The 17602-nt window shown below is 38.2% G+C and overlaps 1 protein-coding gene across 13 annotated transcripts in view; it reads left to right on the top strand.

Moving 5' to 3' along the window:
* Positions 1–17499, top strand: part of Taf1 (TATA-box binding protein associated factor 1) — an 81276-nt gene extending 63777 nt beyond the window's left edge. For 3 of the 13 annotated variants that reach the window (XM_047535362.1, XM_047535363.1, XM_047535367.1), the window contains exons 33-40: positions 2013–2080; positions 2368–2484; positions 2634–2639; positions 5501–5626; positions 6423–6524; positions 6803–6959; positions 7866–8043; positions 10842–12727. In XM_047535362.1, the coding sequence (XP_047391318.1) occupies positions 2013–2080; positions 2368–2484; positions 2634–2639; positions 5501–5626; positions 6423–6524; positions 6803–6959; positions 7866–8043; positions 10842–11061 (974 nt within the window). In that variant the 3' untranslated portion in view covers positions 11062–12727. Of the gene's footprint in view, positions 1–2012; positions 2081–2367; positions 2485–2633; positions 2640–3564; positions 5478–5500; positions 5627–6422; positions 6525–6802; positions 6960–7865; positions 8044–10841; positions 12728–17374 lie in introns of those variants that run through there. The other 10 variants (XM_047535369.1, XM_047535374.1, XM_047535373.1 and 7 more) reach the window with 9 other exon arrangements.
* The last annotated feature ends 103 nt before the right edge of the window (positions 17500–17602 follow it).

Here is a 17602-nt window from a genome sequence, read left to right on the forward strand (position 1 = left end):
TTGAACAGAAGTGGCAAAAGAGGACATCCGCATATTATTGCAGTTTTTAGAGGGAATGCTTCCAGTTTTCTCTATTTAGAATGATATTGCCCTTGGGTTTGTTGTACATAGCTTTTACTATGCTGAGTTATGTTTCGTCTATCTCTGGTTTTTCTAGTGTTTTAAACATGAATGGGTGCTATATTTTGTCAAATGTTTTCTCTATATGTTGGCACATCATTTGTAAAAAGACACCTGGGGTTTTATGTGAAATCTCCCACTTGTTACCCAAGTAATTTTTAAAGCTTTTCATTGAGCTATAACTTACATATAGAAACATGTATATATTATAGGTATACAACTCAATCCACATTTACAAACTGAATTAATTTTTTATATGGGTCAACTGGACTGGGTTGACTTGTAAGCTAAGGTTATTGGAGAACTATATGGTTTAGTTAAGAATTAACTTGGGCTAGGGTTGTGGCTCAGTGGTAGAGCACTTGCCTAGTACATGTGAAGCACTGGCTTAGATCTTCAGCATGACATAAAAATAAATAAAGGTATTGTATCCATCTACAACTAAAAATATTTAAAAAAAAAAGAACTTATAGGTAAAGTGCCTCTGAGGAGATAACATTAGCAAAATGCAATGTTTGGACATTGTTTGGGTTGTGATTCAAAGATAACAAATGTAAAAGAGGTGAAATATTTGAAATAATTTGGTAAATTTGAATCGTGACTGACTGCATGATAATATTAAAAAATTTTAGCTAGGCACTGTGGCACACGCCTGTAATCCCAGGAGGCTGAGATGGATTCATGAGTTCAAAGTCAGCCTCAGCAACTTAGCAAGGTGCTAAGCAATTCAGTGAGACTCTGTCTCTAAATGAAATATGAAAAGGGATGAGAATGTGGCTCAGTGGTCGAGTGTCCCTGAGTTTAATCCCCAGTATTCAAAAAAAAAAAAGAATTTTAAATTATTTTAGATTTGATATAGTTGCGTTTTGGTTGGGGGTGTCCTACTGGGGATTGAACCTAGGGACTGGCATGAACTATATCCCTTGCCCCTTTTGATTTTTATTTTGAGACAGGGTCTACATTGCCCAAGCTGGCCTCAAACTTGAAATCTTCCTGCCTCAAGTTGTTGGGGTTATAGGCATGTGCACCTGCCCTGGCTTCAGTTGGGTTTTTAAGATAGGTTCTATTGTCTTTTTCATATAGACTTTATTTTTAGAGCAGTTTTAGGTTTGTGGCAAAATCAGGTGGAAGTTACAGAGTTTCAATACTTTCCTGCCCCCACATAGACACAGCCTCCCCCACTGCCAACATCTCACACTAGATCTAGTGGTATATTAGTCCCATGAATTGAAGAGCCTATGTTGACACATTGTAATCATACAAAGTTCACAGTTCTTAGTGTTGTATATTCTATGTTTTTTGGCAAATGAATCATGACCTGTATCTATCATTATAATGTGGCATATTTAAAGTATCCTTAGTGACACATACTGAATAATTAATGTATATAATGATATGAAGCTGAAATTTGCTTCAAAATAATTTGGGGAGGAGTTTGGAAAGTTGAATTACAAGTGAAAGAAGATTGGCCATGTGTTAATAATTGTCAAAGCTGGTTAATAGGTATGTTATATTAGATTTTTTTTTTTTTTTTTGGTACCAGGGGTTGAACCCAGGGCCACTTAACCACTGAGCCACATCCCCAGCTCTATTTATTTTTTTATTTTGAGACAGGGTCTCACTAAGTAGCTGAGGTTGGTTTTGAATTTGTGACTCCCCCTGCCTCAGCCTTCCAAGCCTCTGGGATTATAGGTGTGCACCACCACCCCTAGCCGTATTAGTCTATTTTTGTATGTTTGAAATTCTTCATTAGTAGAGCCAAAGTTCAAGTTAAAGATAAAACATAATTTTTTACTGAGTCTAGGATAACGGGACACACTGCCAATGACAGAATATAAAACTCTGAAACTAAAGTTTGCAAAGTTAATGACATTTTCTTATTTCATTTATAGGGCCTGAGAGTCAGTATACTAAGACTGCTCAGGAGATTGTGAATGTCTGTTACCAGACTTTGACTGAGGTAGGTGGTAAGAAGGAGTATCCATATGATCTAGCTCCCTAAAGTCTTTTGTTTACTTGAGTGAGGAGCCTTCCCTAACCATCCTATTTTAAAATGTAACATCCCACCCTCTACTCCTATTGCACATCCCCTATTTCCTTTCTTGCATTTTTTAAAATCATTTATTTTCTGCCACTAGAATAAAAGTTCCATAAAGACTGGGGTATTTTTATCTTATTCTAGTTACTTTTTTATTCCTAGTACCTAAAACATGTTGAACAAATTCATTAATTGTCTTTATTTCTCAGTATGATGAGCATTTGACTCAACTTGAGAAGGATATTTGTACAGCTAAAGAAGCAGCTTTGGAAGAAGCGGAATTAGAAAGCCTAGACCCAATGACCCCAGGGCCCTACACACCTCAGGTGAGTCTGAGAACTGGTGACTTCCTCTTAATAATTTTCTTATTGGTTTGGGAAATTGGGAGCATGTTAATAGATCTATTACTGAGATACCGTTCTTCTCTGTCCTTCCTCTTCATATGCCTTTCGTGTGCTTTCTTGTCTTCTCAAAGGCTAAGGTGAGTGAGGGCCATGGGTCTTGGTGGCCTTGTTAAATCCAGAAGAGGCAGCTGTGGGATGAATGAATGGATGAGGTCTTGGTTGTGTAGACAGCATTTGGGAATACAAGATCCTTTCTGAGTAACTCTAGTTCTTTTATCCATAAATTTTAGGGTCCTAGGACAGCCCCTAGAATACAGGCTGCTCAGTTATGGACATGGGCTACATTGTTTATGTGCCTCATGGATAGATGCCTAATTACTCATTCCCTTAGAGATACCTCAGTATAGCTGAGATGTCACTCATTTTCCATTTTCCTGACTCCCTCCTAGTAAATAAAGATAGGTGATACTTATAACGTCTTAAATTTATATATCAAAAAACTAGAGAGTAGGGTGAATAAGACAGTCTTTCTGGTCTGACTAAATCATTGAATATACTCTAAGAGGTTTGTCATAGTTGAAGAATAGAAAATAACAGGATGTAACTGGTGCTTGGTTTCTGTTTTGGAGACACTGGTAGAATGGGAAACATGAGGTTTGACATAAAACAGTTCTGGGCTTGAGTCTTAGCTCTGCTACTGTCTAGCTTTGTGATCTTGAGAAGCTACCTTTCTCAGTTTCCTTTTCTCTAAAATCTACTTTTCAGAATCATTGTAAAAATCATATGAGTTACTTTGCCTCACACATAGTGGACATTGAGTAAATATTTGTTTCCTTCTCTGTATGAAAGTGTGTCATGGTCCTCAGAGGCTATTTCACCTTTAACCAAATATTTTAATGCAGAATTTTCCCAATTCCCACAAGAAACTTTTTCATTCTGCCCAAGTTTCACTCTGAACTTATAATACAACCTGTGTCACCTCTGTTAGATTATTGCTGTGTCTGTGTCTCATTCGTGCACTCTCCCTATCTCTTTTACTCTCTCTCTCATCCCAAAACCTAGGTTACTGAGGGTCCAGGTATAAAGAACCCTCAAATACTTCTTCAAGGCCCAAGACAAGGCAAGGCTCTTGGAGTGTGTGGGCAGATTGGGTCAAGGGGGCTTGGGTGAGTGATGTTGCCCAGGAAGGCCCTATTTGCTAATAGGCCCACACCTTCCACAAGGTATTTTCTGGTAAGTTAAAGCCTGGGTATTAGCCACTGTTCTACAGAGGAGTCCAGCCACTGAGCAGCACATATGGTTTGCTCAGAGGTAGGATAGTCTAAACTTAATCCTTTAGTGAATCAAAGCCTCAATCCCAAAAGTCATTTTTCTTTTTTCCCTACCCCTCCCATACTACCTCAAATGACTGAAGAAAACATGTTAATTCTTCTCTTTTTCTTGAGCATTAGCTATTATTTGGTATAGCTGGAGAGTTTCCTATGAGAAGTAGGGTATAAATAATACTGTTTAATTTGCCCTCTCATCATTCCTTTCACTCATATATATTCATTTAAGATAGTCAGCTCAATACATTGCCTCTTAACCTGTGGAAGATGCACATGAGTGACTTCTCTTACCCATTACTACTCTCAAACCCAAATGTAATTAGAAAGTTTTTGTGTAAACTTAACCTGTCATAGTACAATTTTGGTTGTATAGAAACATGGCAGTAATCACATCTTCTTTTCAACATCTAAATGGTTATAGTCAATGTATTTTTACTCCATTCTTTCCACCTAGTTTGCATTACATCATACATTCAGCTTTCTACTTTAAAACTATTTGCTTTGCATTTTCCTACACAATCCTTCTTACTTTCCCCAATGGGCTTTAAGGTTTTGCTGAAGTTTCTTTTCCTCATTTTCACTTCTTCTGTTCCATCATGGTTTTATCTGCTTTATGCTTTAAACTCTTTTGCTTCTTTTACTCCAAAACTCTTTTTAATCAGTCTTGCTTGCTTTCTTTTCAAAACACAAAGTAACACATATGTGGGTTTCTGTTAATAAAAGTAACATTTGCTGGGAAAATTGGAAAATACGAGAAATAAGTTGCCAGATATCATTTCCACCACTCAGAAGGAGCAGCCACCATTTAACACATTGGAGTGTGTTTTTTGCATATCTGTGATGTGCATGTGTGTTCATAGACACTTTTAAAATGAAATTGATCAATATAGCTTTGTGTTCTATTTTTATCACTTTACGTTATATTGTGAACATTTTTATCTAGTCCCTGCTGACATTGAATAGTCTATTTGTTAAATCCCTGCTCTTTGTAGGGGAGAAAAGAGGGAAAGGATCTATAATTTACTGAGTACCACCATTGGGTACCTATATCTCTTAATTCTCACAGCAACTCTATGAGGTAGACATTATCATCCATTTTTTACAGTTGAGGAGACCAAGGGTTAGAGAGAATCAATAATTTGTTAAAGTTACGTAGCTTGCAAGTGGTGGAGCCAGGACTCAAACCCAGGGCAGTTTACTCCAAAGCCCATGGTTTTTCACCACACTGTTTTGTTTTGTGGCTTCCTCTGTCAAGCTCATAAACTGTCAAACCATTCCATGCTCTTATTAGAATTGAAATTCTTTATTCTGTTTCCTCTTAGATTTCTCTAAATCAATCAAAATAGCACTGGTATGAAGCCCTAGGCCTAAAAGCAATACAGTGAGACTTAGAAAAAAGTAGGTATTGAGTAGAGAAGCTATTAGAACATAAAATTGTCCCTTAGCTTTGATATATTTCTGATCATATACATCTGATGCCTATCTGCTAGAAAAGGCAACGTTTTTAAGGTTACAAAATATTTGTCCATAAAGTCATGCCAAACTATGTTTTCTCTTTAACTGTATTCCTTTGCATGACCTTTTTCTGCAGTGAATACTCTAAAGGGAAATTCTCTGTACTTCCTTTCCCTTCCCTTGGTAGAAGCTAAATTATATGTTTTGTGCTGCAGCCTCCTGATTTGTATGATACCAACACGTCCCTCAGTATGTCTCGAGATGCATCTGTGTTTCAAGATGAGAGCAATATGTCTGTTCTGGATATTCCCACTGCTACTCCGGAAAAGCAGGTAACACAGGTAGGGTGTTTTTGTTTCTGTTTATTCTCTTTGTGAGGTTGGTAGTATGCCTGGAGGGTGAGGGGTGGAAGAGTGTGGAAGGGATGTGACATACATCATGAATGACTGGGCCCCTTGGCCCTGTGAATGAAGGCTTAGAAATGTGATTTGGGGGACGGGTGGGGGTAGGGAGCAGGTCACATGACTGGCATTGTCTTCTGTCTGTTCTCATGGGCAGAGTCAAAACACAGCAGAATTTCAGGGAATGTCCAAGTGTATAAAAGTTTACGAGGCGTCAGAGCAACCTAACAGGTGATGGAAATAAGAGTTCAAAATAATTGGCCTGCTACTTTATGTATGTTATAATCCAAATTAAGACTATTTATAAAATTAAATTTTTAAAATTGACCTTTTCAAGACGTATCAGATGATACTCCTAGTGTGAAGCCAGAAATCCTATAGCTATTCTCAGTCAGGGTTCCACTGGAGAGTATGAATTCCACAAGGGTTTTTCTAGTCCAAATAGTCAAACACAAGCTCTAACAAAACCTTGGGTTAGAAAGGAAACATCTCTTTGTGATGATACAGTAAGAATAGACCAAGGACTTTCCTGTTCTTTGGTTTTCTTACCCTGGCTGTGATTTCCATAGAATGATTGGGGAAAATGCACATGCCTTGAGGTGTGTAAACAGCCCCCACTAGCAGTGGGTTTGGCTGGGATATCAGGGAGGAGCATCTGTCCTAGGTGAAGAGCCCTGGGTTAACTCCCCCTACACGCACGTCCCTCAATGGTGTGCTATTTGTGTTCCTTACTCAGATGCGCCAGGGCCGAGGTAGGCTGGGCGAGGAAGACTCTGATGTAGATATTGAAGGGTATGATGATGAGGAGGAGGATGGGAAACCTAAGACTCCAGCCCCAGTGAGTATACTTACAGAAAGCTTATGGTTACTTTATACCCTTACACGATAGGAGCCCCAACAGTACAGGGCAGGCCAAATCCCAAGGTGATAATCAGAGGGTCTCCATAGTGAGTCCCAATCCAACTTTAATCCTTGGAACCAGCTAAATAAGTCTATCCACCAAAATTGTTTAACTTCTTGTGAGGCAGCAAGCGGGGGTGGTATGGGACTAGAGGTGGCTTCTGATCTCTTACTTGGTCAGTCGATGGGGCTTTGACCCTCCCTGGTCTCATTCAGGAAGGTGAAGATGGAGATGGTGATCTTGCAGATGAAGAGGAAGGAACTGTGCAACAGCCTCAAGCCAGTGTCCTGTATGAGGATTTGCTTATGTCTGAAGGAGAAGATGATGAAGAAGATGCTGGGAGTGATGAAGAAGGAGATAATCCTTTCTCTGGTAAGTCATGATCCTTTGCATCTACTCCTATAGCTCCTGGCCACATTTGTTATTATCTAGAAGCTGCCTTTTTTATTGAAGTTCTGTTAATAAACATTAGAGGTACTGAGTACTCATTCGCAAGATGATCATGTCCATTAGCCTTAGAGGAACTGAGAAACACAACACAGGAGTAATGGTAGACAACAGTGGAAAAAACAATGCGTAAGTGGCAACTTGGATTTGGATATTTGCTGAAGATGAAAATGAAGTGTTATAAGTGGCAACAGGAAGGAAAATTAAGAAAAAAAGATCCTGTTTGGGCATGTGTTCTGGATTAATGTCAGTGGTAGGGGGAAAGTATTGGAGGGGATGATAGGAAACAGTTCAGACTGAAATGAAGAAAGGAAGTTACTATTTTGATTTCAACTAGATCTTGCCACTGTTGACCCTAGGCATTTTGGCAAGAGTGGCCTCTGAGGTAAGGAATACAGACAAGATATCTATGTAGATATATGAAAGGAACTGATTTTGGAAGACCAACTAAAGGTGTTAATTCTGCCAAGCTTATCTTTTTTTTTTTTTTAAATACGTGTGATTGAGTCCAGGGGTGCTTTACCACTGAGTAACATCCCTAGCTCTTTTTATGTTTTATTTTGAGACAGGGTCTCTTTAAGTTCCTTAGAGCCTCGATAAATTACTGAGTCTGGGCTTGAACTTGGAGTTCTGTGGCCTCAGCCTCCTGAGCTGCTGGGATTACAGGCATGTGCCACTATATCCAGTCAAGTTTCTTTTTTTTTTTTTTTTTTGCGCTACTGGGGATCGAACTCAGGGCCTTGTGCTTTCAAGGCAATCACTCTACCAGCTGAGCTATCTCCCCAGCCCAAGTTTATCTTTTAATGAACCAGAATCTGTCTCTTTTTACAGCTATTCAGTTGAGTGAAAGTGGAAGTGACTCTGATGTGGCATCTGGTGGTATAAGACCCAAACAGCCCCGCCTGCTTCAGGAGAACACAAGGATGGGCATGGAAAATGAAGAAAGCATGATGTCCTATGAGGGAGACGGTGGGGAGGCTTCCCATGGTTTGGAGGATAGCAACATCAGGTAATGGGCAGCAACATGCTACAGGGCTGTGGCATCAGTGCCCAGCTAGGATGTCAGAGGGTCTAGCATCAGATTGCTTTCATCCAGCAAACATTTCCTGAGTACCTACTAAGGCCAGGCACTGTGCTAGGCCCTGGGGATACCCAGAGGATACCCAGAGGAGCAAGATATATCCTGTCATTGAGGAGCTCTTCTAGAAGAGACTGACACAAACAAATCATTACAAATACAATGTAATAAGTGCTAAAGCATAAGTAGGTACAAAGTGTCAAGGCACTATTGAGGAAGGAACATCTCACTCTGCCTGTAGTTATCAGGGAGAGTTGCACAGACAAGGGAGCATTTGAACTGGGTCTTAAGGAATGAATAGGAGTCTACTAAGAAGATTTTGTGGCAGTAGGTGGGTAGGTCTTTATGCAAACAAAACAATATATTCAAAGGCAAAAAAATATGAAGTATGTTCCAAAGCAAAGGGAGGTTGTTGGGGAGTAGTTCCAGAAGTAACATGAGGTTAGTGGAGGACCTTAAACATGCTAAAATATTTGGGATTGGTTCTATGGGTATTAGGAATCATCACTTTAAGGAAAAGGAATTAGCATCAGGTTTATATGTTAAATAACTCTTAGGGAAATGTAGGGTAGATGATGAGGGTATCAACAGAGTTCTATTAGGAGGAAAGGAAAATGAAGGGGCATATTTATTTAAGAGTTAGTTAAAAGGTAGATAAGTGGATTTAGGAGGTATGGAGGTCAGTTAAATAACAAATGGGAATTTTACCAAGATAGGAAAAAGGAAGAATGGGTATAAGGTGAGGTAAGGAAGGAGGGAAAAAGGAATTTGGCCTTGGGCATGTTGTTTTTAATGTACATATGATATATCTGGCCAGCAAGCAGTTAGGAGTCATATTTATTCATTTAGCAAGTAATTATTATAAATACAAAAACAACTAAGATGTAGTTCCTTCCTTTAACAAGTTTAGTTTACAGGAAATTTAACACAGGTAAACAGGCAATCACAGTGTAACATAAAAAAGTGCTGTGGTAGGCAATTATGGAGTTTTTCTGGGATTTGGGGAAGAGAACTGGTTAGAGAAGTAAACTGAGCCAAATATGACTACTAAGTGGCTACATGAAGGAGAAAGCAGAGAGCATTCCAAAGACCAGGAAATTTGTGAGGACCCAGAGGCATGAAATACTTTTAGAGAATACAAATAGTTAAGTGTGGCTGGAGCTTTTGATTGATGCATGTAAGATCCATGATCCATGTAATAGAAATGATTTAATGGGTTAGTGATGTAACTAAGTGGTAGAGTGCTTGTCTAGCATGTATGAGGTATACTGGGTTTGATCTCCAGCAATGCTAAATAAATACATATCTTAAAATGAGTTAGAGCTAGATAAGGACCAAATTTTGCAGAACCTAAAAAGTTTTGGTTAGGCATTGAATATGAATAGTATGATTTGATTTACAGTTTAGAAAGATTCCTTTGTTCTCCAAAAGAAAATGGGCAAAAGACATGAATTAATAAATCACAAAATAAATGCCAATGACCAATAAATAAATGAAAAAAATGACTTACCTAATAATCAAAGAAATGCAGTAAAACAATTGAATTGCAGTTTTTTACGTATCATACTGGTGAAGATTAAAATGAATGATAATGCCCAGTGTTGGAAAGAGTATGAGGAAAAAGACATTCTCAACTCCTGGTGATAATGTAAATTGATAAAATATAGTGAATGGGAGAGAAGTATAACAATTTATCACTATAAATAATTTTTATAATGTGCATTCCTTTTGGCCCCAAAATTCCATATCTAGGAAATTATTCTGTTGGAATAATAAAACACCTTCATTAAGATGTTTGTACAAGGATGTTTATCACAGTATTGTTTCTAATAGTGACAAAATTGGAGACAGCTTAAATGTCCTAGTGAGAGAGTATTAAATAAATCATGTTACAGCCTTATACAGCAGAATACCATGCAGCTATTAAAATTATGCTACAGACATGTTTATTGACACAGAAAGATGTTCATTATAATTAGTGAAAAAAAAAGCAGATTCCTGCAGAACATGTAGAGTATCTCACTTGTAAATTTTAAATGTTTAAGCATCTAAAGTGCATAGAAAAAAGTTGGAAGGTCATATACCAAAAGATTATTTCTGGATGGTGAAGTTATTGGTGATTTTTTTTTCCTTTTTTCTGGTGTATGTTCTAATTTTTTTTAAAAACAGTGAACGTGCATTGCTTGTGTGATTTTTTTTTAAGTAAAATTCAGAATAAACAAACAAACAAAAAATAAAGAGCACTCTGGCAGAAGTATGAAGATTTAATTGAAGGAGAGCAAGGCTAGAGGAATGAAGACTTAGTTCAGTAGTACAGGCCAGAGATAACAAAGGACTGAGCCAAGGCAAGCAGTGTAGGGATGTGAAAGAGGGATAGAGACCTAAAGAGAGAATCTTTAAGACTATTGACTAAATTTGGATACATAGGTGAGCCAAACTATAAGTGGCAGATGGAATCTTGAGGTTGTCAGAGCATTTGTGGTCATGTTAGTTGGCAGTGTGTGTTGTTCAGGTGTAGGGGAGTTTTGTTCTTGTGTATATGAAGTTGGCAAGTTGATGTTTTTGAACAGGATCATTTTTCTCTCAGGGGCATGTAGAACAGTAGAGAACTAGTCACTTTAGTGTCCAGGGGAGATGAGACGGGCTGATCCCTTGGTGGCACTGAGAATGGGAATGGTCAGCTAGAGGACAATGCCCGAGCTTGAGAGATGACATGTTTCTCTTCTCAGTTATGGGAGCTATGAGGAGCCTGATCCCAAGTCGAACACCCAAGACACAAGCTTCAGCAGCATCGGTGGGTATGAGGTATCAGAGGAGGAAGAAGATGAGGAGGAAGAGCAGCGCTCTGGGCCGAGTGTACTAAGCCAGGTCCACCTGTCAGAGGACGAGGAGGACAGTGAGGATTTCCACTCCATTGCTGGGGACAGTGACTTGGACTCTGATGAATGAGGCTTCCTTTGGGCCTCTTTGGTCAGCTTTCCCTGTTCTCCAGCCTAGGTGGTTCACCTTTGCCCAATTTGTTTATATTTGTACAGTGTCTGATCCTGAAATCACCAGATTAACTAAAACCTTAGCCTTTAATAATAGGTAAATGATACTAAATCACTGCTCCTGATCTTGTGGCAGTGTCACCCTTTGACTTGAAACAAAGCAACCTGCTTCCTCCCCTACCACTACCAAAAGGAGAGAGCAAGCTCACTCTTTTCTAGTGCCCTCATTTAACTCCATTTATTGCTGTTGGTATACTTTTTCCCTGGGGAAGGAGGAGAAATTATGAAAGGACTAATAACTTTATGTCCTCTTGGTATATTAGAATTTTCCAAGCATGGTATTATTTCAATTTTCTAATTTGCAGGCTGGCATAGATGAGAACACCCCTGCTGGAAGAGAGAATTGGGTTCTGGTGGGCTCTGTACCACATTTTAAAAGCAAACCTATTGGACGTACTGTCCATTAATTTATTATTTATTTGATTATACAAAGCCTTGTTCCTAAAGGATTTGAGGCAAATGACTTAAGTCCTTTGAAACAGCCTGTATGTCAGAAATGATATGTTGCCATGTAAATGTGTTCTGTTCCTCCCCCCACCTCCCAGGGGAAATGGTAGGCAAATGGTAAGTTTCTTAGGGCAAAGACTGTGTCTTCTGTTTCTTTTCATGCTTAGGATATGGTTCTGTGCAAAGTAGGTGCTCAGTAATGTTCCTAGAATCACTGAATCCTCAACAGATGTGTTACTGAGTATCTGCTCTATGATAGGCACTCTATCAGATCCTTGGGATGCAAAGATAAATAAGGCACATCCCTTTTACTCAAAGGGATAAAGCTGGGGGGGGATGGGAATTCAAAACATGTTAATAAATCATTATAGTACTGTGAGACAAGTGCAATTAAGAAGCTAGCTATAAAGTATAGGGAAAAATAGAGGAATGATCATGTTTGAAAAAAGTCAGGGAAGTCTTCCTGGAGGTAATTTTTAAGCTGATTATTGAAGAACAAATTAGTAGGAGCTTGCCAGATGGAAAAGTTCAGGCAGAGTGTAACATGAAGTGAAAAGGCCAAAATCTAGAAATGGCAGAGTGTGTTCCTAGTTTGTTTGTTTGTTTGTTTGTACCTGCCTTGTTTCAGAAAGGATTTAGGTGATTTATGATCCAGTCTTTTCAGTGCTGGAATGGCTAGTGATGAGACTGAAAGATGGGCAGGAAGCATATCAAGAGCTTTGCATTTGATACTAATTAATGAATTTTATATTATGGAAACTGAAAGCTAGAGGAGTGATATAATCAGATTTATGTTTTGGAAATATTCTGTATACCGAATGAAGAAAGAAATTGAAGAATCATATGTAACAGACATGTATGATCCCATTTTTGTAAAAGACAAAACCATGTGTGTATATTTATATGTGTTTATATGTACTTGTATATGCAAAGGAAAAGGTCTGAAAGGATATATGCTAAATTGTTCACGGTGGTAACCTCTGCCGAAGGGAATGGAGGGGAGGGGGTTTATGTGGCTGTATGTATACTGGGTGGGTATTGTGTTTTTATTTCTGTATTGTTTGAATTTTTTTTTACAGTTATGTATTATTTTCGTAATAAAAATTTTAAAAATTCCAGCAATAGTGTGGAGAATGGTTTGGATGGGAGCAAATCTAGTTCAAGTAAGGGGGAATGGAGCTATGGCATTGGGGTTGGGAGGAGGGGGATGGATTTGAGTCGTCTTTAGAAGGGGTAGAATCAACAAGACTTAGTGACCTATTGGCTTTTGGGGATGAAGAAGGAAGAATGGAAAGTGGCATCTAGAATTTTGGTTTGGGAAATTGGATGGGTACATGATATTCATTCAACCATCTGTTTTTATCAAGCAGTTCACTACATGCTAATGCAGAAGTAAGACATAGCAAGGAACTTAAGGTCTAGAATGAGATGTAAGTAGATAATAAAAAGTGATCATTGCAGTATATGGTTATTTACAAGATTTCTTGGTAAGAAGAATGAGTTCTGAACCCCGCTTGTGCAGTAAGGAGACCCTCAAGTGATAGATCAGGAAGAATAGGGAGTTTATCGGACAGTTTTAAAGGTTGGGGTGTGAGGGAACAGAATGTTTAGGAGTATGAAATATATCCATGGAACTACAAGTAGCTCTGGATAGCTGGAATGTATGGAACATGTATAATATAGTGATTCCAAGCCTTGGAATCAAATGCTTATTTTAGAGCAATCACTCTGGCAGCAGTATGTGGATAGAGTAGCGAGGAATGATGAAAGATGAGAGGTGATAGAGACCTAAACTGTAACTGAGGCAATGACAGTAGGGATGGAATGAGAAGTATGTTTTAGAGACTAGATAATGAAAACTAAGATAGTGGAACCTAACCTAGGTTTCTGATTTTAGGTAACAGAGTAAATGGTGATATCATTCCCTGAAAAAGTTGAGGGCCTTTGGAAGGTAGGGGAAATTGCTGTGTTTGATTGGAAGTATGAATTTGAAGTATGGCCAGCTATAAAGCTTAGGATTTGTGCAACCTTGAGAGTGGGTGAGATCACCCAGAAAGCATGGAGGACCGAACCTTGGTGAAGACCAATATTTAATGGGCCATCAGAAATAGAAAAACTGAAGAGTAGTATTTCTCAAATGAAGGAAGGAGTTTTAGTAAAGAAAAAAAGACAACATACATATCGGAGATGTAAAGTAAAATCAGTCCTGAGAGAGAGTCTTTGTACTTGGCAATGAGAAGGTCCTTAGTGACCTGAGCTAGCAAAAGCAGTTGAGCAGAGTAGCGAGATTGAAATGCAGCCAGAGGCAGGGTGAGGAACAGATGGGAGGTGAGGAAATTTACCTTATGAGAGAGATCTCTTCCCCTGCAATCGATCGAGAAGAGAATGGATGCTGTCGTAGTTCAGGGTGTAGATAAGACAGGAGATTGGAGGAGTTCACGCTTCATAGCTTCAGTTTCCTCTGTGAAATACATAAGATCATCTTTGTGACAAAAGTGAAACTGGGATGGGGCCTTGAATAATGTGTTGAATTACTGAGGGGAGATAGCAAAAGGTGGAAACAAGCAGAATGTCAGCAGCAGAGGGGATTATATGGTAGTTTGTCAATTCAGTGAAAAAATATGTAGCTGTTAATGAGTGTCTATATGTACTGGCATGGAAAGATATTCTTTCTTTATTTGTAGATGGACATAACACCTTTATTTTGTTTATTTGGTTTTTTATATGGTACTGGGGATTGAATCCAGGGTCTCATGTGTGCTAGGCAAGCGCTCTACCACTGAGCCACAACCCCAGCCCATGGAAAAATGTTCTTGAAAAAATAAGTTATAGAATAGGTGGGGTTTGATTTCATTTAGGGGACAAATATTAAGTCTGTGTTTGCATATTAACAGAATATACAAAAAGATTGGGCAAGATGCACTTCAAACTTGACACCTCTAGGGGTGAGGTGGAATGGGGGGGCTTACTTTACTCTAAAACCTTTCTATTCAAGCGTTTTTGTTTGTTTGTTTGTTTTTGTTTTTTGTTTGTTTGTTTGTTTGATGGTCACTGAGGAAAATGGGAGCTGGAGCTGACTAGAGAGCCATCAAAGGATTACTGGGTGTTTAATGCACAAGTGAGGTACTGTTAATTTTAAATGGTACCAATTATTGTGTGACTTTTTTTCTCCAGGGTTGCTTAGCAACAAAAATATCAGGGTATAGAAGCAGAAAAAGCAAAATTGTCTGAGTTGAAGACCTGGTTATGAGTGAGAGACTGGTAGATTTCATTTCAATTACCTTTTCTTGACTATTTTGTACCCATTTAGTGTTGGACAAGTTCATGCAAGAGTGTGACAAATGATAAAATATACGCTGTGTACTTCGAAGGTACAGAGGGGGACATCTAACACTAAACCTGGACGAAGGGAGATCTTCCAGAGATAACTAGTAAGAGTTAGCCAGACAAAGGCGGCATTGGGGATGGGAATGGGTATCATTTCATGCAGAGAAAATAGGGTGTGCAGAGCATTTTGACTGTAAAAGTAGGGATGGTTACAGTATGGTGCACATGGAAGAAACTGGTAAAAACCAAAATTAGAATTGGTCAGGGTGCAGACCCTGGAAAGCTCTGTATAGTTTTCTAAGGAATTTAGACTTGATCCTAGAAGCAGTATGGACCTATTCATGGACTTGAATTACTTTAGCAGCAATTCAGAATGTGAATTTTATGAGAATAGGACTGGAAATGGTTGTGACAGTCATTTAGGCAAGGTATGAGTTGGTTTTAAGGCAAGAAGAGTGGACAGAGATTTGAGAGAATTTAGGAGGTAGACTCTACAAGACTTTATAACTGATTAGATGTGGGATGGGATGTTCCCATCAGTCAGTTAAATATTCATTAAATCTAGTAAGGGCCAAGCATCATTCCAGATGAGCTAAATGCAGCAGTGATTTTGTAAAACATAGTCCCATCTCTCAAATAGTTTAGAATTTAGGAGAGGTAGAAAAAATAAGAATGAGAGAAGTAATACGAAAATAAAAGTGAAGTGAAAGTGTGTGGGATGAGGGTTCTAATTTAATGGTCAGAGAAGGACCATTGCTGGGTACCTGCCATTACCATATAAATATTGCTTTGGTAAAATTAAGATACTTTTTTAAAATTTGAAAACATAAGCAGTGAAAGAACCATAAAAGTCTTTAAAAATCTGACCTCAAAAAAAAATCCTGACCTCAGAAGTAGGGGGAAACCGAGTTACACTGTTGAGAAAAACCAAAGGATAAGAATTTAAAAGAACACAATAGTCACCAGTGTCTAGAACTTAAAGAAAGGGCAGTCATATAAGGCCTGAAGTTTGTCATTTGACAATTGGTTAACCTAGTGAAAGCAGTTTCTTTAGAATGGTGGGTGCAGAAACCAGATGGCAAGTGGGTTGGAGAATTGAATGTGAGGGAGTAGAAACAGTTTCTGGGAGCATGATTTGATAAAATAATTGCTATCATTCACTGTACCAGTGTCTCTGCAGAGAGCTCTACTTAACTGACCTCATCTAACCCTAAACCATCTGTGAGATAGGTTTATTATTTCCATTTTACAAATGGGGAAATTGTTCAGATTCACACCAGGAGAGGTATTAGCCTTGGACTGGAGAAGGACTACTATTAAATTAAAGTCAGAGAGATGAGTTATTAGAGTGCTGGGGATGTATCTCAGTAATAGAGTGCTTGCCTGGAAAGGTGATCTCAGGTTGATATTTGCAAATCAATGTGAAAATAACCAAGTATTCTTTTTTCTGTTGTTAGTTGAGGCTCCCTGCCCCACCCCTGGTGCCAGTTTCATGATTTTAGGACTTGAAGTACAATATTTGCTAAATAAAAAGCCTGGTACACCTGTAGTCCCCACTACTCAGGAGAATGAGGCAGGAGGATCACTTCAGCCCAGGAGTTCAAGACCAGCCTAGTCTAAATAGCAAGGCTCCATCTGAAACAAATGACATCAAAAAAAAATTGCTAAATACAAAATTCTAATTTTCCCCCTTCTCCCACAAAGTTAAATAATTGGTGCTTATTCAAAAACACTGATTTCCAGGCCCCAGTTCAGCCTTCTTGAGTTGAAATATAAAGGGAGAAGAGTAGTTGTATGTATATTTTACAGAAGCCAAAGTGATTCTCCCCACTACCTTTTTCTTTTTCTTTTTCTTTTTTTCTTTTTTCTTTTTTCTTTTGCAGTTCTTGGAATTGAACTCAGGGCATTGTTCATACTGGGCAGGCACTCCACTACTGAACTACATTCCTACCCTTCCTAGTAATTTTTATCTGAGAAGTTTGGGAAAGTGATTTAGCAATCTTCCCAAATTAATATTACTCTTTGTATCAGCTGTTTTTAAACTAGTGCACATCAGAATGGGATAGGAATGGATTACTTAATGTAAATCTCAATTCCTGGGCTTGAAATATACATTTATAATATGCTACTTGTAATTCTGATGCAGGTAGTACACAAAATAAAAAATAATAACAGCAACATATTAAATAATAAATCTTTGGTAAGCATAAGTACTTTAGAAGAAATATAGAGCCATAATTTTTACTTCATTGGGTAATGTAATATTGCAGGTTTAGCCCTTTTGGTTCATAATACTAGTCAAGTTTTTTTTAAATAATGAATTGTTCTTAATATTTTATATTTCATTTGTTTATAAATGTCATGCATAAACTATTAGAATTACATATAAATTATAAATTCTGCAAGTTGGTTCATCTCTTTTAAATTTTGCTTGATAGGTTTGGATTTTCCACATTTTGGGGACTCGGAATCCAGTGTTTTCGGTCAACTCCATATTACGGCTTTTCAACTTATTTAAATATCCACTCATCTTGATTCACATTAAAATAAAAGTGTGTGCATATGTCTGTGTTTGTGACTCTATCACTTATATAATAAAAATAAATATCTTCCATAAAAAATTTGATTTAGGCTAGGCACAGTGGTGCAAGCCTGTAATCCCAGCT

This window comes from Sciurus carolinensis, chromosome X (assembly GCF_902686445.1).
Source record: "Sciurus carolinensis chromosome X, mSciCar1.2, whole genome shotgun sequence".
In the NCBI taxonomy this organism is placed as follows: Eukaryota; Metazoa; Chordata; class Mammalia; order Rodentia; family Sciuridae; genus Sciurus; species Sciurus carolinensis.